The sequence below is a fragment of the Athene noctua genome, chromosome 4 (genome assembly GCF_965140245.1).
Source record: "Athene noctua chromosome 4, bAthNoc1.hap1.1, whole genome shotgun sequence".
Taxonomy (NCBI): Eukaryota; Metazoa; Chordata; class Aves; order Strigiformes; family Strigidae; genus Athene; species Athene noctua.
In genome coordinates, this window is record NC_134040.1 from 31,674,161 (window position 1) to 31,690,687 (window position 16,527).

The 16,527-nt window shown below is 37.4% G+C and overlaps 1 protein-coding gene across 6 annotated transcripts in view; it reads left to right on the plus strand.

Moving 5' to 3' along the window:
• The window catches only part of EXOC1 (exocyst complex component 1), a 59,509-nt gene that overhangs the window by 2,155 nt on the left and 40,827 nt on the right, over positions 1-16,527 (plus strand). For all 6 annotated transcript variants that reach the window (XM_074904838.1, XM_074904840.1, XM_074904843.1 and 3 more), the window contains exons 2-4: positions 2,306-2,439; positions 3,269-3,399; positions 5,420-5,579. In XM_074904838.1, the coding sequence (XP_074760939.1) occupies positions 2,316-2,439; positions 3,269-3,399; positions 5,420-5,579 (415 nt within the window). In that variant the 5' untranslated portion in view covers positions 2,306-2,315. The remainder of the gene's footprint in view (positions 1-2,305; positions 2,440-3,268; positions 3,400-5,419; positions 5,580-16,527) is intronic.

Sequence of the window (16,527 nt, forward strand, 5' to 3'; positions counted from 1 at the left end):
TGTGAATGTTTTTAAACAAACATGTTGTTAATGCATCCGCCAAATCTGAACAGCTTTCTGTTACAGCAGCTGGCTGCTGTTATTGCAGAGGTAAATCACTTGAAGGGAAACCCCACAAACAGACTCAAACCCCTCTCTCCTCCCAGTCTCACTCTACCTCCTTTTATGTGCCTCTACCTCCTGCAAATCACCTGAAAACTGTTCCTAATGAGGAGAAAAACTAGAAAGCAAACTTTTGGGTGTTACTAGGAAAGTACTTTTGCTGTTAATGGCAGATGCACCTCATTTATGCAATCTAATGGTCTGATCTGGTGTGCGACTAAGTCATTGACGTTAAACTGTATCTGCCAGTGTACTGGAAGGTGTAAAGGGCAGTCCTTGATGGCCTGTACAATCTCCTGTGTTTGCTGTTACAGGCTATGAGAGTGAGTAAGTAATGTCTATTATCTTTCAGCAGAAGTCTGTATTTTTAAGCATTTGGTTAGAGCAACAGGATTCAGGGTCAGGACTTGATTTCTGGAAAAAAATGTCTGGATTTATTACCAAGTGTACATGCTTACTTTCTCTTCTTGAAATAACCTGTTACTCCCTTGCTAGATAAGAAATTTCATAATTAAAGAAATGTTCCATTTCTGAGCTCCAATCTATGCATCCAAGAAAAGGCAGCAAACTAGTCAAACCTAATGGATTTATCTTTGCAAAATTGTGTTGTGGCCTTTTCAGATCTAGACAACCTTTTCTTCTAGCTACAGAGATGCATTTCTTTATTCTGCATTACTGTAACAATTGCCAGTTTCTCATTTGAGGACAGAGAGAAAGAACAGTCTGTTACATTTAATAGTATGTCGTAGCCGGCAAGAGCACTCAAACAGGTCTTTTTGCAAAACTTTAAACATAAAACAAACCCAATGCTGTGTTTCTGGAGGCTTGGAGACTTGTTGCCCTGGGTCTGTATCTGTCCCCATGGTTGTGTCTTCCAGGAGCTGTTCTAAGGAAGCTTTTATGAAAGAGACTTCAATATCCAGAAGATAAATCTGACTTAAAACTTCAGAAAGATTTATTAAATTCTATTACATGGGCCCTCTGCAGTGTCTTCTGTTTTTATTAATTATAAAAAGAAAGTAATTTCTGCTTCCTAGGTAAAGTTAGGTTATAAACATGGTGTCACTCATATGTTGTTAATAACTTTTTAGTAACTCTCCAGGAATCGGCAGTGATGAATTTGACAACAGATGACCACAACTAGTGTTCTTTACAGAGGTATCCTGGGAAAACTAGTGCAGACTGGGTTGGGTTTGGTTGGTTGGTTTGGGGTTGTTTTTTTGCTACCAAATAGAATGTGGTGTATGTATTCTGCTTTAAGAAAGCTGTTTGAGCATGATACTTGAGAATACTCTCGTAACGTGGGATCAAGTAATAATTTAGAATTTCTCTTATGATACCAAGGGAGGAGGCAGTGAGGAAGCATATAGGGACACTGATCCTGAATCAGAATGATTTTTTTTTTTCCCCTGTTCTGGTGGAGAATTAGGATGTATATGTGGTACACCAAGACGCAAATGTAATAATTTGTTAGTTTTGGAATAGTGACATTTGAGTGGTGGATTGAAAGATTGCTATGATGTACTGTATTCAGAATATATTCCAGAAATCTTCCTGCAAAGCAGGGAGCCAGACACAAAACTTCTCCCACTAAATGCAACATTATTTTCAATTTGGTTTGTCCGAGGTATAAACTTGATTTGGTGAAACAGTCCTGAAAATGCAATTGAAGGTTTCAGATGTATTTGAAGGATTCTAGACTTTAAGTTTCATTTAAGGTCATCACTGTAGTGACTTTAGTTTCACATTCTCCATCCTGTCAAATTCTGTGGGGTTTTTTTCTGTTCACCTGTCTTCACATGGATTTTTACTGGATCCGTGGCATTCATACCCATTCTAAAATTCCAGTGCTTTGTGAGGGAGTCTTTTTTTCTGCATTCCCATTTCAACTTCTTTTGTTAATGCCTCACATTCCACTTTACTCCTAAGAAGCTTTTTGTTCTTCATTAAATTAAGCAGGAGGATCATCCCAGTGTTGATAAATTATAGTTGTCTAACTGAAATAAGACAGCGAGTGAGCTTTATGTTGGACTTTTCCCTAAAGTGGGCTGGTCTTCTACCTAAATCATGCTTCTTAATTTATTAAGTTATCTGTAAAATTTAATTTCAAAAAACTGTAGTTGCTCTAAGTAAGTGACTGGTTCTTTTTGTGTGTGCATGTTAAATGTGCCTGAATGTATTATGACTTCTCAAAACCTTTCAGCTGAGAGAAAATGACTGCAATCAAGCATGCTTTACAGAGGGATATCTTCACTCCCAATGACGAACGCTTGTTGAGTATTGTGAATGTGTGCAAAGCAGGCAAAAAGAAGAGAAACTGCTTTTTGTGTGCCACAGGTATGTAGTAATTTCACACCATATTTCTTGTCTTCTGTTTTTTTATTCATTTACATTTGTGTTAGCTTTATTTACAATATTTAACATTGCCCCATATAAAACAGATGCCTTCCATTTCTAATGAAGAAAATCAGTTGTATCTTACACTTCCATTATTGCTTCTATTAAAAAAGGAAAAAAAACCCTCTGTACTTTTATTCCAGATCACATTGTAATTTGAAATGAAAGAATCAAAATTATTTGCGTGGGCCTGCTGGACTTTTTAAGCAGGCTTTATATAGTGCTGAAAAGGGGATTTGGTAGGCATCTAGGGTGATCAGCCTAAATAAAATGTGATAGAGTACTGGGTAGAGTCCAGGGCAGGGGGCTCTGGAAAGGCACAGAGCTGAACTGAGTTCTAGTGTTCCTTTGACTTTGTGTATTAGATTGCCTCTCTTCAAAAAATTAGGCACTTTGGTTCACTCTGTCAATAAATTAGCTTGCTAGAATATTTTTTTCACAGAGAAATATCATAAAACATTTATTTTCTGACGACAATCTCCACTTAACTCTGTGTTTTGTCAGTCCTGTGGCCATGGTCTGAGGTCCGCTGTATCAAAGAAATATCTGTAAATTGGGTTCATTACTTCACAAGCTGTGTAGAGATGTGTATCTGGTTGACAGACTTAAGCTGAACTGACACTGTGAATGAAAATGTTTCAAAGGGTCTCTTTTAATCAAATAATTATCATTAAGTCTCCCCCACAGAGAATTAATTTTGGAAGTTGAAGTAATGCAGAAACAAAGTAATTTGTGCATTTTGAAATTACTCTTTTACTTCGTTTAACAGTGACAACAGAACGACCAGTGCAAGTAAATGTGGTAAAAGTGAAAAAATCTGACAAGGGAGATTTCTACAAAAGGCAGACAGCATGGGCACTTCGAGATCTTGCTGTTGTTGATGCCAAAGATGCTGTTAAAGTATGTGTAACTTTTTTTTTTTACTTCAGTGCTGTGCTCAGAACATCCTCCTGGTGCCAAGTTAGAGTTAACTTCCTTGATACTGACTTCTCTAAAGCTTAGACTGATAGCACATTAATTAGGAATTTGGATGATACATTCCTGGGCTGGTTATACCTGCATTTTCTTCCAGCCTTTCCAAGAATATAACCCAGGAAAACGGAGTAAGAGTGGTGTAGATATGCTTCAATAGCAATATTCTGAGTATCTGTCCTGTTTACTGTAGTGATCTCTCAGTGACTGTAGAGTGCTTGTGCTAAGGACCAGTACTTTTTTGTTTCAAGTCTTAAGTAAATTTTCACTCCAAGCTTAGTTTTCTATTAAAAAAAAAAAGACCATCTTACTAATCACACTGAGCTACATGTAACTTTTTTTTTCTAGGACACTTAAAACATTCTTAGTGAGCAGTATATAATCTTGAAGGTGAGCTCTTAAAACTTGTTCTCCGAATCACGACGTTGGCCATTTTTGTTAGAAAGTGGTGTTCTTTTCCACAGAACAACAAGAACAACTTATTTTTGACCATTTAAAGATGTATAAACAGACAGAGGTGAAAAATCTTCGTCCTATGATGTCTGGTTTTATGTTCTGTTAACTGGTGATTTGGAAGAATAGTGCAGAAAACAATGAAGTTGAAAATTCTTTGCTTTCCCCCTCCCCAAGTGTAGGTTAAATATATTTTGTTATTTCAGCTATCCACATACTTGTTGGTTAGATTTAAGGTTTTTCCTTGCTGTTCCTAAATACCATGTTAAGAGAATTACTTCTTTCAGATTAAGGTTCTGTTTACAGGTATACTGTTTTTCAGGGCTTTTTCTTGCAAAACAGAATGCAGTAACTGTTTTCAGAAATATGCTATAACATATATATGACTCTAATGAGAGATTTTGAAGTTTTCTTTCAAAAAACGTTGCATGCCAAACTCTCTCTTATTAAAGAAAATCAGAATTAAAGTTGATAGGTGCATCATATTTTGGTTTCCAAATGTGATCCTATCCAATGCTTTTGATGCAGGCCTTTCCTGCCCTAGATATGTAACAGCTCAAGTTGTATGTAATGATACTGTTTGTTTAGAAATGTATGGTAATTATATCTGTCAATATAAGCTACAGAAAAAAGCAGAACTGCTTTTATGGTGCTGTACAGGAAATACTATTTCCTGTCAAGTGTGGTTTCATGTGCAGCCTGCTTCTACAGGTAGTAGTGACTCTATAAGTAATAAGTAGCAACAATAGTAGCTTTTACAAACTATATATAAGTAAGAATTTAACATGTATCTGAAGTAGTATTTTTCATCAAAAGGAGGCTGGACCTTGTAAAAGGCTTGTAATATGATCTTTAAGCAAGGCTATTACTAGTTACAGTCCATACTGAGTTCATAAGCAGCTGTAGAAAAAGCACTTTATTCAGTTATCAAAGTAATGTTTGCATCAGGCAGTAAATCTAGTTGAAAATGCTTCTCTAGTAATTTTTTACCACTGAAATACGAAATGGTCTTTTCTGTCCTGTTTAGTGCTATCAAATACTACCCTAGCTATAAAATATATAAAATGCTCATAATTTTTTTTCCATTGGCTATTCCCCTAAGTCTCCTTGAATTGTGTTGTATATGTTGTCAGTAATTCCAGCTACCATAGTTTCAGAAGGCTAACACATGGCATCAGTCATTCTGAGGACTGTTTCAGGACAGACCACAGTGTCAGATGTTTGTTGAAACTCTTACAGATCTCTGTATTATGTGTTACTGTTGCCTTATTGGGCTTGACAAAAGACTGACTTCATAGAGTGGATTCTGGTTTTTCACTTTCAGTGTTTTAGCACCTTCATTAAGGTGCATCAGGGTGCCAGAGTTGATGTATCAGTTGGCATATGTGCAATGTTGTTTTTATCCTGTCATCTCAATAATTAAATGTGTAAACAGTCTTTGCTGCTCAGAGAATCAGTTGACCATTTAGCCTGTAACATATCTCATCTTCTGCAGGAGAGTCCTGAATTTGACTTGCATTTTGACAAAGTGTACAAATGGGTTGCAAGCAGCACAGCGGAAAAGAACACCTTCATTTCATGTATCTGGAAACTCAATCAGAGATATCTTAGAAAGAAAATTGACTTTATTAATGTTAGTTCACAGCTTTTGGAAGGTAATTTTCTACCACTGTATGTTAACTATAAAGTTTAATAATTATTGATGTAAAACAGAGAGACTAAAAAAAAAAATCCTAATCCTGATGGTTTTTCCTATTCAGTTTTATTCTTTTAAATTTTATAACTCTTCAGATAAGCAAGGTGACTAGATAACAGATTTTCTGTTAGAAAACTGAGAACCAGAACAAAATAGTTTATTATTATTTAGAACTTCATTAACAAACTTATTGTATTTCTAAGACATTCTGTTTCTTGAAAAGAATAAAATCTACCTGCAAGATGTGGTAAGTCTAAATGTATCATGAATCTGCTTTTGTTCCTATTTTCATTTCCTCGAATTAGAAAAATGCTTTAAAAAGTGACACTTCAGTAGTATGTTAAAGTTTATGTGAGGTTTTATATGATATTTCTGTTTGATAAACTGTGAAGCATGTGTTAAATTCTGCTGGACTCTATTACAGTTTATGTGACTGGTTGCTAAGAAGGCTTTGTATGTTATTTGCTTATGCTGTAGTAAATATTTTTACAGTCAAGTTCTCTTTTAATAGTTAAAATTTTTTGTTGAGTAAGCATATCTCATGTTGAGTCTGAGTAAGCATATCTCATGTTGAGTCTGAGTAAGCATATCTCATGTTGAGTCTGAGTAAGCATATCTCATGTTGAGTCTGAGTAAGCATATCTCATGTTGAGTCTGAGTAAGCATATCTCATGTTGAGTCTGAGTAAGCATATCTCATGTTGAGTCTGAGTAAGCATATCTCATGTTGAGTCTGAGTAAGCATATCTCATGTTGAGTCTGAGTAAGCATATCTCATGTTGAGTCTGAGTAAGCATATCTCATGTTGAGTCTGAGTAAGCATATCTCATGTTGAGTCTGAGTAAGCATATCTCATGTTGAGTCTGAGTAAGCATATCTCATGTTGAGTCTGAGTAAGCATATCTCATGTTGAGTCTGAGTAAGCATATCTCATGTTGAGTCTGAGTAAGCATATCTCATGTTGAGTCTGAGTAAGCATATCTCATGTTGAGTCTGAGTAAGCATATCTCATGTTGAGTCTGAGTAAGCATATCTCATGTTGAGTCTGAGTAAGCATATCTCATGTTGAGTCTGAGTAAGCATATCTCATGTTGAGTCTGAGTAAGCATATCTCATGTTGAGTCTGAGTAAGCATATCTCATGTTGAGTCTGAGTAAGCATATCTCATGTTGAGTCTGAGTAAGCATATCTCATGTTGAGTCTGAGTAAGCATATCTCATGTTGAGTCTGAGTAAGCATATCTCATGTTGAGTCTGAGTAAGCATATCTCATGTTGAGTCTGAGTAAGCATATCTCATGTTGAGTCTGAGTAAGCATATCTCATGTTGAGTCTGAGTAAGCATATCTCATGTTGAGTCTGAGTAAGCATATCTCATGTTGAGTCTGAGTAAGCATATCTCATGTTGAGTCTGAGTAAGCATATCTCATGTTGAGTCTGAGTAAGCATATCTCATGTTGAGTCTGAGTAAGCATATCTCATGTTGAGTCTGAGTAAGCATATCTCATGTTGAGTCTGAGTAAGCATATCTCATGTTGAGTCTGAGTAAGCATATCTCATGTTGAGTCTGAGTAAGCATATCTCATGTTGAGTCTGAGTAAGCATATCTCATGTTGAGTCTGAGTAAGCATATCTCATGTTGAGTCTGAGTAAGCATATCTCATGTTGAGTCTGAGTAAGCATATCTCATGTTGAGTCTGAGTAAGCATATCTCATGTTGAGTCTGAGTAAGCATATCTCATGTTGAGTCTGAGTAAGCATATCTCATGTTGAGTCTGAGTAAGCATATCTCATGTTGAGTCTGAGTAAGCATATCTCATGTTGAGTCTGAGTAAGCATATCTCATGTTGAGTCTGAGTAAGCATATCTCATGTTGAGTCTGAGTAAGCATATCTCATGTTGAGTCTGAGTAAGCATATCTCATGTTGAGTCTGAGTAAGCATATCTCATGTTGAGTCTGAGTAAGCATATCTCATGTTGAGTCTGAGTAAGCATATCTCATGTTGAGTCTGAGTAAGCATATCTCATGTTGAGTCTGAGTAAGCATATCTCATGTTGAGTCTGAGTAAGCATATCTCATGTTGAGTCTGAGTAAGCATATCTCATGTTGAGTCTGAGTAAGCATATCTCATGTTGAGTCTGAGTAAGCATATCTCATGTTGAGTCTGAGTAAGCATATCTCATGTTGAGTCTGAGTAAGCATATCTCATGTTGAGTCTGAGTAAGCATATCTCATGTTGAGTCTGAGTAAGCATATCTCATGTTGAGTCTGAGTAAGCATATCTCATGTTGAGTCTGAGTAAGCATATCTCATGTTGAGTCTGAGTAAGCATATCTCATGTTGAGTCTGAGTAAGCATATCTCATGTTGAGTCTGAGTAAGCATATCTCATGTTGAGTCTGAGTAAGCATATCTCATGTTGAGTCTGAGTAAGCATATCTCATGTTGAGTCTGAGTAAGCATATCTCATGTTGAGTCTGAGTAAGCATATCTCATGTTGAGTCTGAGTAAGCATATCTCATGTTGAGTCTGAGTAAGCATATCTCATGTTGAGTCTGAGTAAGCATATCTCATGTTGAGTCTGAGTAAGCATATCTCATGTTGAGTCTGAGTAAGCATATCTCATGTTGAGTCTGAGTAAGCATATCTCATGTTGAGTCTGAGTAAGCATATCTCATGTTGAGTCTGAGTAAGCATATCTCATGTTGAGTCTGAGTAAGCATATCTCATGTTGAGTCTGAGTAAGCATATCTCATGTTGAGTCTGAGTAAGCATATCTCATGTTGAGTCTGAGTAAGCATATCTCATGTTGAGTCTGAGTAAGCATATCTCATGTTGAGTCTGAGTAAGCATATCTCATGTTGAGTCTGAGTAAGCATATCTCATGTTGAGTCTGAGTAAGCATATCTCATGTTGAGTCTGAGTAAGCATATCTCATGTTGAGTCTGAGTAAGCATATCTCATGTTGAGTCTGAGTAAGCATATCTCATGTTGAGTCTGAGTAAGCATATCTCATGTTGAGTCTGAGTAAGCATATCTCATGTTGAGTCTGAGTAAGCATATCTCATGTTGAGTCTGAGTAAGCATATCTCATGTTGAGTCTGAGTAAGCATATCTCATGTTGAGTCTGAGTAAGCATATCTCATGTTGAGTCTGAGTAAGCATATCTCATGTTGAGTCTGAGTAAGCATATCTCATGTTGAGTCTGAGTAAGCATATCTCATGTTGAGTCTGAGTAAGCATATCTCATGTTGAGTCTGAGTAAGCATATCTCATGTTGAGTCTGAGTAAGCATATCTCATGTTGAGTCTGAGTAAGCATATCTCATGTTGAGTCTGAGTAAGCATATCTCATGTTGAGTCTGAGTAAGCATATCTCATGTTGAGTCTGAGTAAGCATATCTCATGTTGAGTCTGAGTAAGCATATCTCATGTTGAGTCTGAGTAAGCATATCTCATGTTGAGTCTGAGTAAGCATATCTCATGTTGAGTCTGAGTAAGCATATCTCATGTTGAGTCTGAGTAAGCATATCTCATGTTGAGTCTGAGTAAGCATATCTCATGTTGAGTCTGAGTAAGCATATCTCATGTTGAGTCTGAGTAAGCATATCTCATGTTGAGTCTGAGTAAGCATATCTCATGTTGAGTCTGAGTAAGCATATCTCATGTTGAGTCTGAGTAAGCATATCTCATGTTGAGTCTGAGTAAGCATATCTCATGTTGAGTCTGAGTAAGCATATCTCATGTTGAGTCTGAGTAAGCATATCTCATGTTGAGTCTGAGTAAGCATATCTCATGTTGAGTCTGAGTAAGCATATCTCATGTTGAGTCTGAGTAAGCATATCTCATGTTGAGTCTGAGTAAGCATATCTCATGTTGAGTCTGAGTAAGCATATCTCATGTTGAGTCTGAGTAAGCATATCTCATGTTGAGTCTGAGTAAGCATATCTCATGTTGAGTCTGAGTAAGCATATCTCATGTTGAGTCTGAGTAAGCATATCTCATGTTGAGTCTGAGTAAGCATATCTCATGTTGAGTCTGAGTAAGCATATCTCATGTTGAGTCTGAGTAAGCATATCTCATGTTGAGTCTGAGTAAGCATATCTCATGTTGAGTCTGAGTAAGCATATCTCATGTTGAGTCTGAGTAAGCATATCTCATGTTGAGTCTGAGTAAGCATATCTCATGTTGAGTCTGAGTAAGCATATCTCATGTTGAGTCTGAGTAAGCATATCTCATGTTGAGTCTGAGTAAGCATATCTCATGTTGAGTCTGAGTAAGCATATCTCATGTTGAGTCTGAGTAAGCATATCTCATGTTGAGTCTGAGTAAGCATATCTCATGTTGAGTCTGAGTAAGCATATCTCATGTTGAGTCTGAGTAAGCATATCTCATGTTGAGTCTGAGTAAGCATATCTCATGTTGAGTCTGAGTAAGCATATCTCATGTTGAGTCTGAGTAAGCATATCTCATGTTGAGTCTGAGTAAGCATATCTCATGTTGAGTCTGAGTAAGCATATCTCATGTTGAGTCTGAGTAAGCATATCTCATGTTGAGTCTGAGTAAGCATATCTCATGTTGAGTCTGAGTAAGCATATCTCATGTTGAGTCTGAGTAAGCATATCTCATGTTGAGTCTGAGTAAGCATATCTCATGTTGAGTCTGAGTAAGCATATCTCATGTTGAGTCTGAGTAAGCATATCTCATGTTGAGTCTGAGTAAGCATATCTCATGTTGAGTCTGAGTAAGCATATCTCATGTTGAGTCTGAGTAAGCATATCTCATGTTGAGTCTGAGTAAGCATATCTCATGTTGAGTCTGAGTAAGCATATCTCATGTTGAGTCTGAGTAAGCATATCTCATGTTGAGTCTGAGTAAGCATATCTCATGTTGAGTCTGAGTAAGCATATCTCATGTTGAGTCTGAGTAAGCATATCTCATGTTGAGTCTGAGTAAGCATATCTCATGTTGAGTCTGAGTAAGCATATCTCATGTTGAGTCTGAGTAAGCATATCTCATGTTGAGTCTGAGTAAGCATATCTCATGTTGAGTCTGAGTAAGCATATCTCATGTTGAGTCTGAGTAAGCATATCTCATGTTGAGTCTGAGTAAGCATATCTCATGTTGAGTCTGAGTAAGCATATCTCATGTTGAGTCTGAGTAAGCATATCTCATGTTGAGTCTGAGTAAGCATATCTCATGTTGAGTCTGAGTAAGCATATCTCATGTTGAGTCTGAGTAAGCATATCTCATGTTGAGTCTGAGTAAGCATATCTCATGTTGAGTCTGAGTAAGCATATCTCATGTTGAGTCTGAGTAAGCATATCTCATGTTGAGTCTGAGTAAGCATATCTCATGTTGAGTCTGAGTAAGCATATCTCATGTTGAGTCTGAGTAAGCATATCTCATGTTGAGTCTGAGTAAGCATATCTCATGTTGAGTCTGAGTAAGCATATCTCATGTTGAGTCTGAGTAAGCATATCTCATGTTGAGTCTGAGTAAGCATATCTCATGTTGAGTCTGAGTAAGCATATCTCATGTTGAGTCTGAGTAAGCATATCTCATGTTGAGTCTGAGTAAGCATATCTCATGTTGAGTCTGAGTAAGCATATCTCATGTTGAGTCTGAGTAAGCATATCTCATGTTGAGTCTGAGTAAGCATATCTCATGTTGAGTCTGAGTAAGCATATCTCATGTTGAGTCTGAGTAAGCATATCTCATGTTGAGTCTGAGTAAGCATATCTCATGTTGAGTCTGAGTAAGCATATCTCATGTTGAGTCTGAGTAAGCATATCTCATGTTGAGTCTGAGTAAGCATATCTCATGTTGAGTCTGAGTAAGCATATCTCATGTTGAGTCTGAGTAAGCATATCTCATGTTGAGTCTGAGTAAGCATATCTCATGTTGAGTCTGAGTAAGCATATCTCATGTTGAGTCTGAGTAAGCATATCTCATGTTGAGTCTGAGTAAGCATATCTCATGTTGAGTCTGAGTAAGCATATCTCATGTTGAGTCTGAGTAAGCATATCTCATGTTGAGTCTGAGTAAGCATATCTCATGTTGAGTCTGAGTAAGCATATCTCATGTTGAGTCTGAGTAAGCATATCTCATGTTGAGTCTGAGTAAGCATATCTCATGTTGAGTCTGAGTAAGCATATCTCATGTTGAGTCTGAGTAAGCATATCTCATGTTGAGTCTGAGTAAGCATATCTCATGTTGAGTCTGAGTAAGCATATCTCATGTTGAGTCTGAGTAAGCATATCTCATGTTGAGTCTGAGTAAGCATATCTCATGTTGAGTCTGAGTAAGCATATCTCATGTTGAGTCTGAGTAAGCATATCTCATGTTGAGTCTGAGTAAGCATATCTCATGTTGAGTCTGAGTAAGCATATCTCATGTTGAGTCTGAGTAAGCATATCTCATGTTGAGTCTGAGTAAGCATATCTCATGTTGAGTCTGAGTAAGCATATCTCATGTTGAGTCTGAGTAAGCATATCTCATGTTGAGTCTGAGTAAGCATATCTCATGTTGAGTCTGAGTAAGCATATCTCATGTTGAGTCTGAGTAAGCATATCTCATGTTGAGTCTGAGTAAGCATATCTCATGTTGAGTCTGAGTAAGCATATCTCATGTTGAGTCTGAGTAAGCATATCTCATGTTGAGTCTGAGTAAGCATATCTCATGTTGAGTCTGAGTAAGCATATCTCATGTTGAGTCTGAGTAAGCATATCTCATGTTGAGTCTGAGTAAGCATATCTCATGTTGAGTCTGAGTAAGCATATCTCATGTTGAGTCTGAGTAAGCATATCTCATGTTGAGTCTGAGTAAGCATATCTCATGTTGAGTCTGAGTAAGCATATCTCATGTTGAGTCTGAGTAAGCATATCTCATGTTGAGTCTGAGTAAGCATATCTCATGTTGAGTCTGAGTAAGCATATCTCATGTTGAGTCTGAGTAAGCATATCTCATGTTGAGTCTGAGTAAGCATATCTCATGTTGAGTCTGAGTAAGCATATCTCATGTTGAGTCTGAGTAAGCATATCTCATGTTGAGTCTGAGTAAGCATATCTCATGTTGAGTCTGAGTAAGCATATCTCATGTTGAGTCTGAGTAAGCATATCTCATGTTGAGTCTGAGTAAGCATATCTCATGTTGAGTCTGAGTAAGCATATCTCATGTTGAGTCTGAGTAAGCATATCTCATGTTGAGTCTGAGTAAGCATATCTCATGTTGAGTCTGAGTAAGCATATCTCATGTTGAGTCTGAGTAAGCATATCTCATGTTGAGTCTGAGTAAGCATATCTCATGTTGAGTCTGAGTAAGCATATCTCATGTTGAGTCTGAGTAAGCATATCTCATGTTGAGTCTGAGTAAGCATATCTCATGTTGAGTCTGAGTAAGCATATCTCATGTTGAGTCTGAGTAAGCATATCTCATGTTGAGTCTGAGTAAGCATATCTCATGTTGAGTCTGAGTAAGCATATCTCATGTTGAGTCTGAGTAAGCATATCTCATGTTGAGTCTGAGTAAGCATATCTCATGTTGAGTCTGAGTAAGCATATCTCATGTTGAGTCTGAGTAAGCATATCTCATGTTGAGTCTGAGTAAGCATATCTCATGTTGAGTCTGAGTAAGCATATCTCATGTTGAGTCTGAGTAAGCATATCTCATGTTGAGTCTGAGTAAGCATATCTCATGTTGAGTCTGAGTAAGCATATCTCATGTTGAGTCTGAGTAAGCATATCTCATGTTGAGTCTGAGTAAGCATATCTCATGTTGAGTCTGAGTAAGCATATCTCATGTTGAGTCTGAGTAAGCATATCTCATGTTGAGTCTGAGTAAGCATATCTCATGTTGAGTCTGAGTAAGCATATCTCATGTTGAGTCTGAGTAAGCATATCTCATGTTGAGTCTGAGTAAGCATATCTCATGTTGAGTCTGAGTAAGCATATCTCATGTTGAGTCTGAGTAAGCATATCTCATGTTGAGTCTGAGTAAGCATATCTCATGTTGAGTCTGAGTAAGCATATCTCATGTTGAGTCTGAGTAAGCATATCTCATGTTGAGTCTGAGTAAGCATATCTCATGTTGAGTCTGAGTAAGCATATCTCATGTTGAGTCTGAGTAAGCATATCTCATGTTGAGTCTGAGTAAGCATATCTCATGTTGAGTCTGAGTAAGCATATCTCATGTTGAGTCTGAGTAAGCATATCTCATGTTGAGTCTGAGTAAGCATATCTCATGTTGAGTCTGAGTAAGCATATCTCATGTTGAGTCTGAGTAAGCATATCTCATGTTGAGTCTGAGTAAGCATATCTCATGTTGAGTCTGAGTAAGCATATCTCATGTTGAGTCTGAGTAAGCATATCTCATGTTGAGTCTGAGTAAGCATATCTCATGTTGAGTCTGAGTAAGCATATCTCATGTTGAGTCTGAGTAAGCATATCTCATGTTGAGTCTGAGTAAGCATATCTCATGTTGAGTCTGAGTAAGCATATCTCATGTTGAGTCTGAGTAAGCATATCTCATGTTGAGTCTGAGTAAGCATATCTCATGTTGAGTCTGAGTAAGCATATCTCATGTTGAGTCTGAGTAAGCATATCTCATGTTGAGTCTGAGTAAGCATATCTCATGTTGAGTCTGAGTAAGCATATCTCATGTTGAGTCTGAGTAAGCATATCTCATGTTGAGTCTGAGTAAGCATATCTCATGTTGAGTCTGAGTAAGCATATCTCATGTTGAGTCTGAGTAAGCATATCTCATGTTGAGTCTGAGTAAGCATATCTCATGTTGAGTCTGAGTAAGCATATCTCATGTTGAGTCTGAGTAAGCATATCTCATGTTGAGTCTGAGTAAGCATATCTCATGTTGAGTCTGAGTAAGCATATCTCATGTTGAGTCTGAGTAAGCATATCTCATGTTGAGTCTGAGTAAGCATATCTCATGTTGAGTCTGAGTAAGCATATCTCATGTTGAGTCTGAGTAAGCATATCTCATGTTGAGTCTGAGTAAGCATATCTCATGTTGAGTCTGAGTAAGCATATCTCATGTTGAGTCTGAGTAAGCATATCTCATGTTGAGTCTGAGTAAGCATATCTCATGTTGAGTCTGAGTAAGCATATCTCATGTTGAGTCTGAGTAAGCATATCTCATGTTGAGTCTGAGTAAGCATATCTCATGTTGAGTCTGAGTAAGCATATCTCATGTTGAGTCTGAGTAAGCATATCTCATGTTGAGTCTGAGTAAGCATATCTCATGTTGAGTCTGAGTAAGCATATCTCATGTTGAGTCTGAGTAAGCATATCTCATGTTGAGTCTGAGTAAGCATATCTCATGTTGAGTCTGAGTAAGCATATCTCATGTTGAGTCTGAGTAAGCATATCTCATGTTGAGTCTGAGTAAGCATATCTCATGTTGAGTCTGAGTAAGCATATCTCATGTTGAGTCTGAGTAAGCATATCTCATGTTGAGTCTGAGTAAGCATATCTCATGTTGAGTCTGAGTAAGCATATCTCATGTTGAGTCTGAGTAAGCATATCTCATGTTGAGTCTGAGTAAGCATATCTCATGTTGAGTCTGAGTAAGCATATCTCATGTTGAGTCTGAGTAAGCATATCTCATGTTGAGTCTGAGTAAGCATATCTCATGTTGAGTCTGAGTAAGCATATCTCATGTTGAGTCTGAGTAAGCATATCTCATGTTGAGTCTGAGTAAGCATATCTCATGTTGAGTCTGAGTAAGCATATCTCATGTTGAGTCTGAGTAAGCATATCTCATGTTGAGTCTGAGTAAGCATATCTCATGTTGAGTCTGAGTAAGCATATCTCATGTTGAGTCTGAGTAAGCATATCTCATGTTGAGTCTGAGTAAGCATATCTCATGTTGAGTCTGAGTAAGCATATCTCATGTTGAGTCTGAGTAAGCATATCTCATGTTGAGTCTGAGTAAGCATATCTCATGTTGAGTCTGAGTAAGCATATCTCATGTTGAGTCTGAGTAAGCATATCTCATGTTGAGTCTGAGTAAGCATATCTCATGTTGAGTCTGAGTAAGCATATCTCATGTTGAGTCTGAGTAAGCATATCTCATGTTGAGTCTGAGTAAGCATATCTCATGTTGAGTCTGAGTAAGCATATCTCATGTTGAGTCTGAGTAAGCATATCTCATGTTGAGTCTGAGTAAGCATATCTCATGTTGAGTCTGAGTAAGCATATCTCATGTTGAGTCTGAGTAAGCATATCTCATGTTGAGTCTGAGTAAGCATATCTCATGTTGAGTCTGAGTAAGCATATCTCATGTTGAGTCTGAGTAAGCATATCTCATGTTGAGTCTGAGTAAGCATATCTCATGTTGAGTCTGAGTAAGCATATCTCATGTTGAGTCTGAGTAAGCATATCTCATGTTGAGTCTGAGTAAGCATATCTCATGTTGAGTCTGAGTAAGCATATCTCATGTTGAGTCTGAGTAAGCATATCTCATGTTGAGTCTGAGTAAGCATATCTCATGTTGAGTCTGAGTAAGCATATCTCATGTTGAGTCTGAGTAAGCATATCTCATGTTGAGTCTGAGTAAGCATATCTCATGTTGAGTCTGAGTAAGCATATCTCATGTTGAGTCTGAGTAAGCATATCTCAGTTGAGTCTGAGTAAGCATATCTCATGTTGAGTCTGAGTAAGCATATCTCATGTTGAGTCTGAGTAAGCATATCTCATGTTGAGTCTGAGTAAGCATATCTCATGTTGAGTCTGAGTAAGCATATCTCATGTTGAGTCTGAGTAAGCATATCTCATGTTGAGTCTGAGTAAGCATATCTCATGTTGAGTCTGAGTAAGCATATCTCATGTTGAGTCTGAGTAAGCATATCTCATGTTGAGTCTGAGTAAGCATATCTCATGTTGAGTCTGAGTAAGC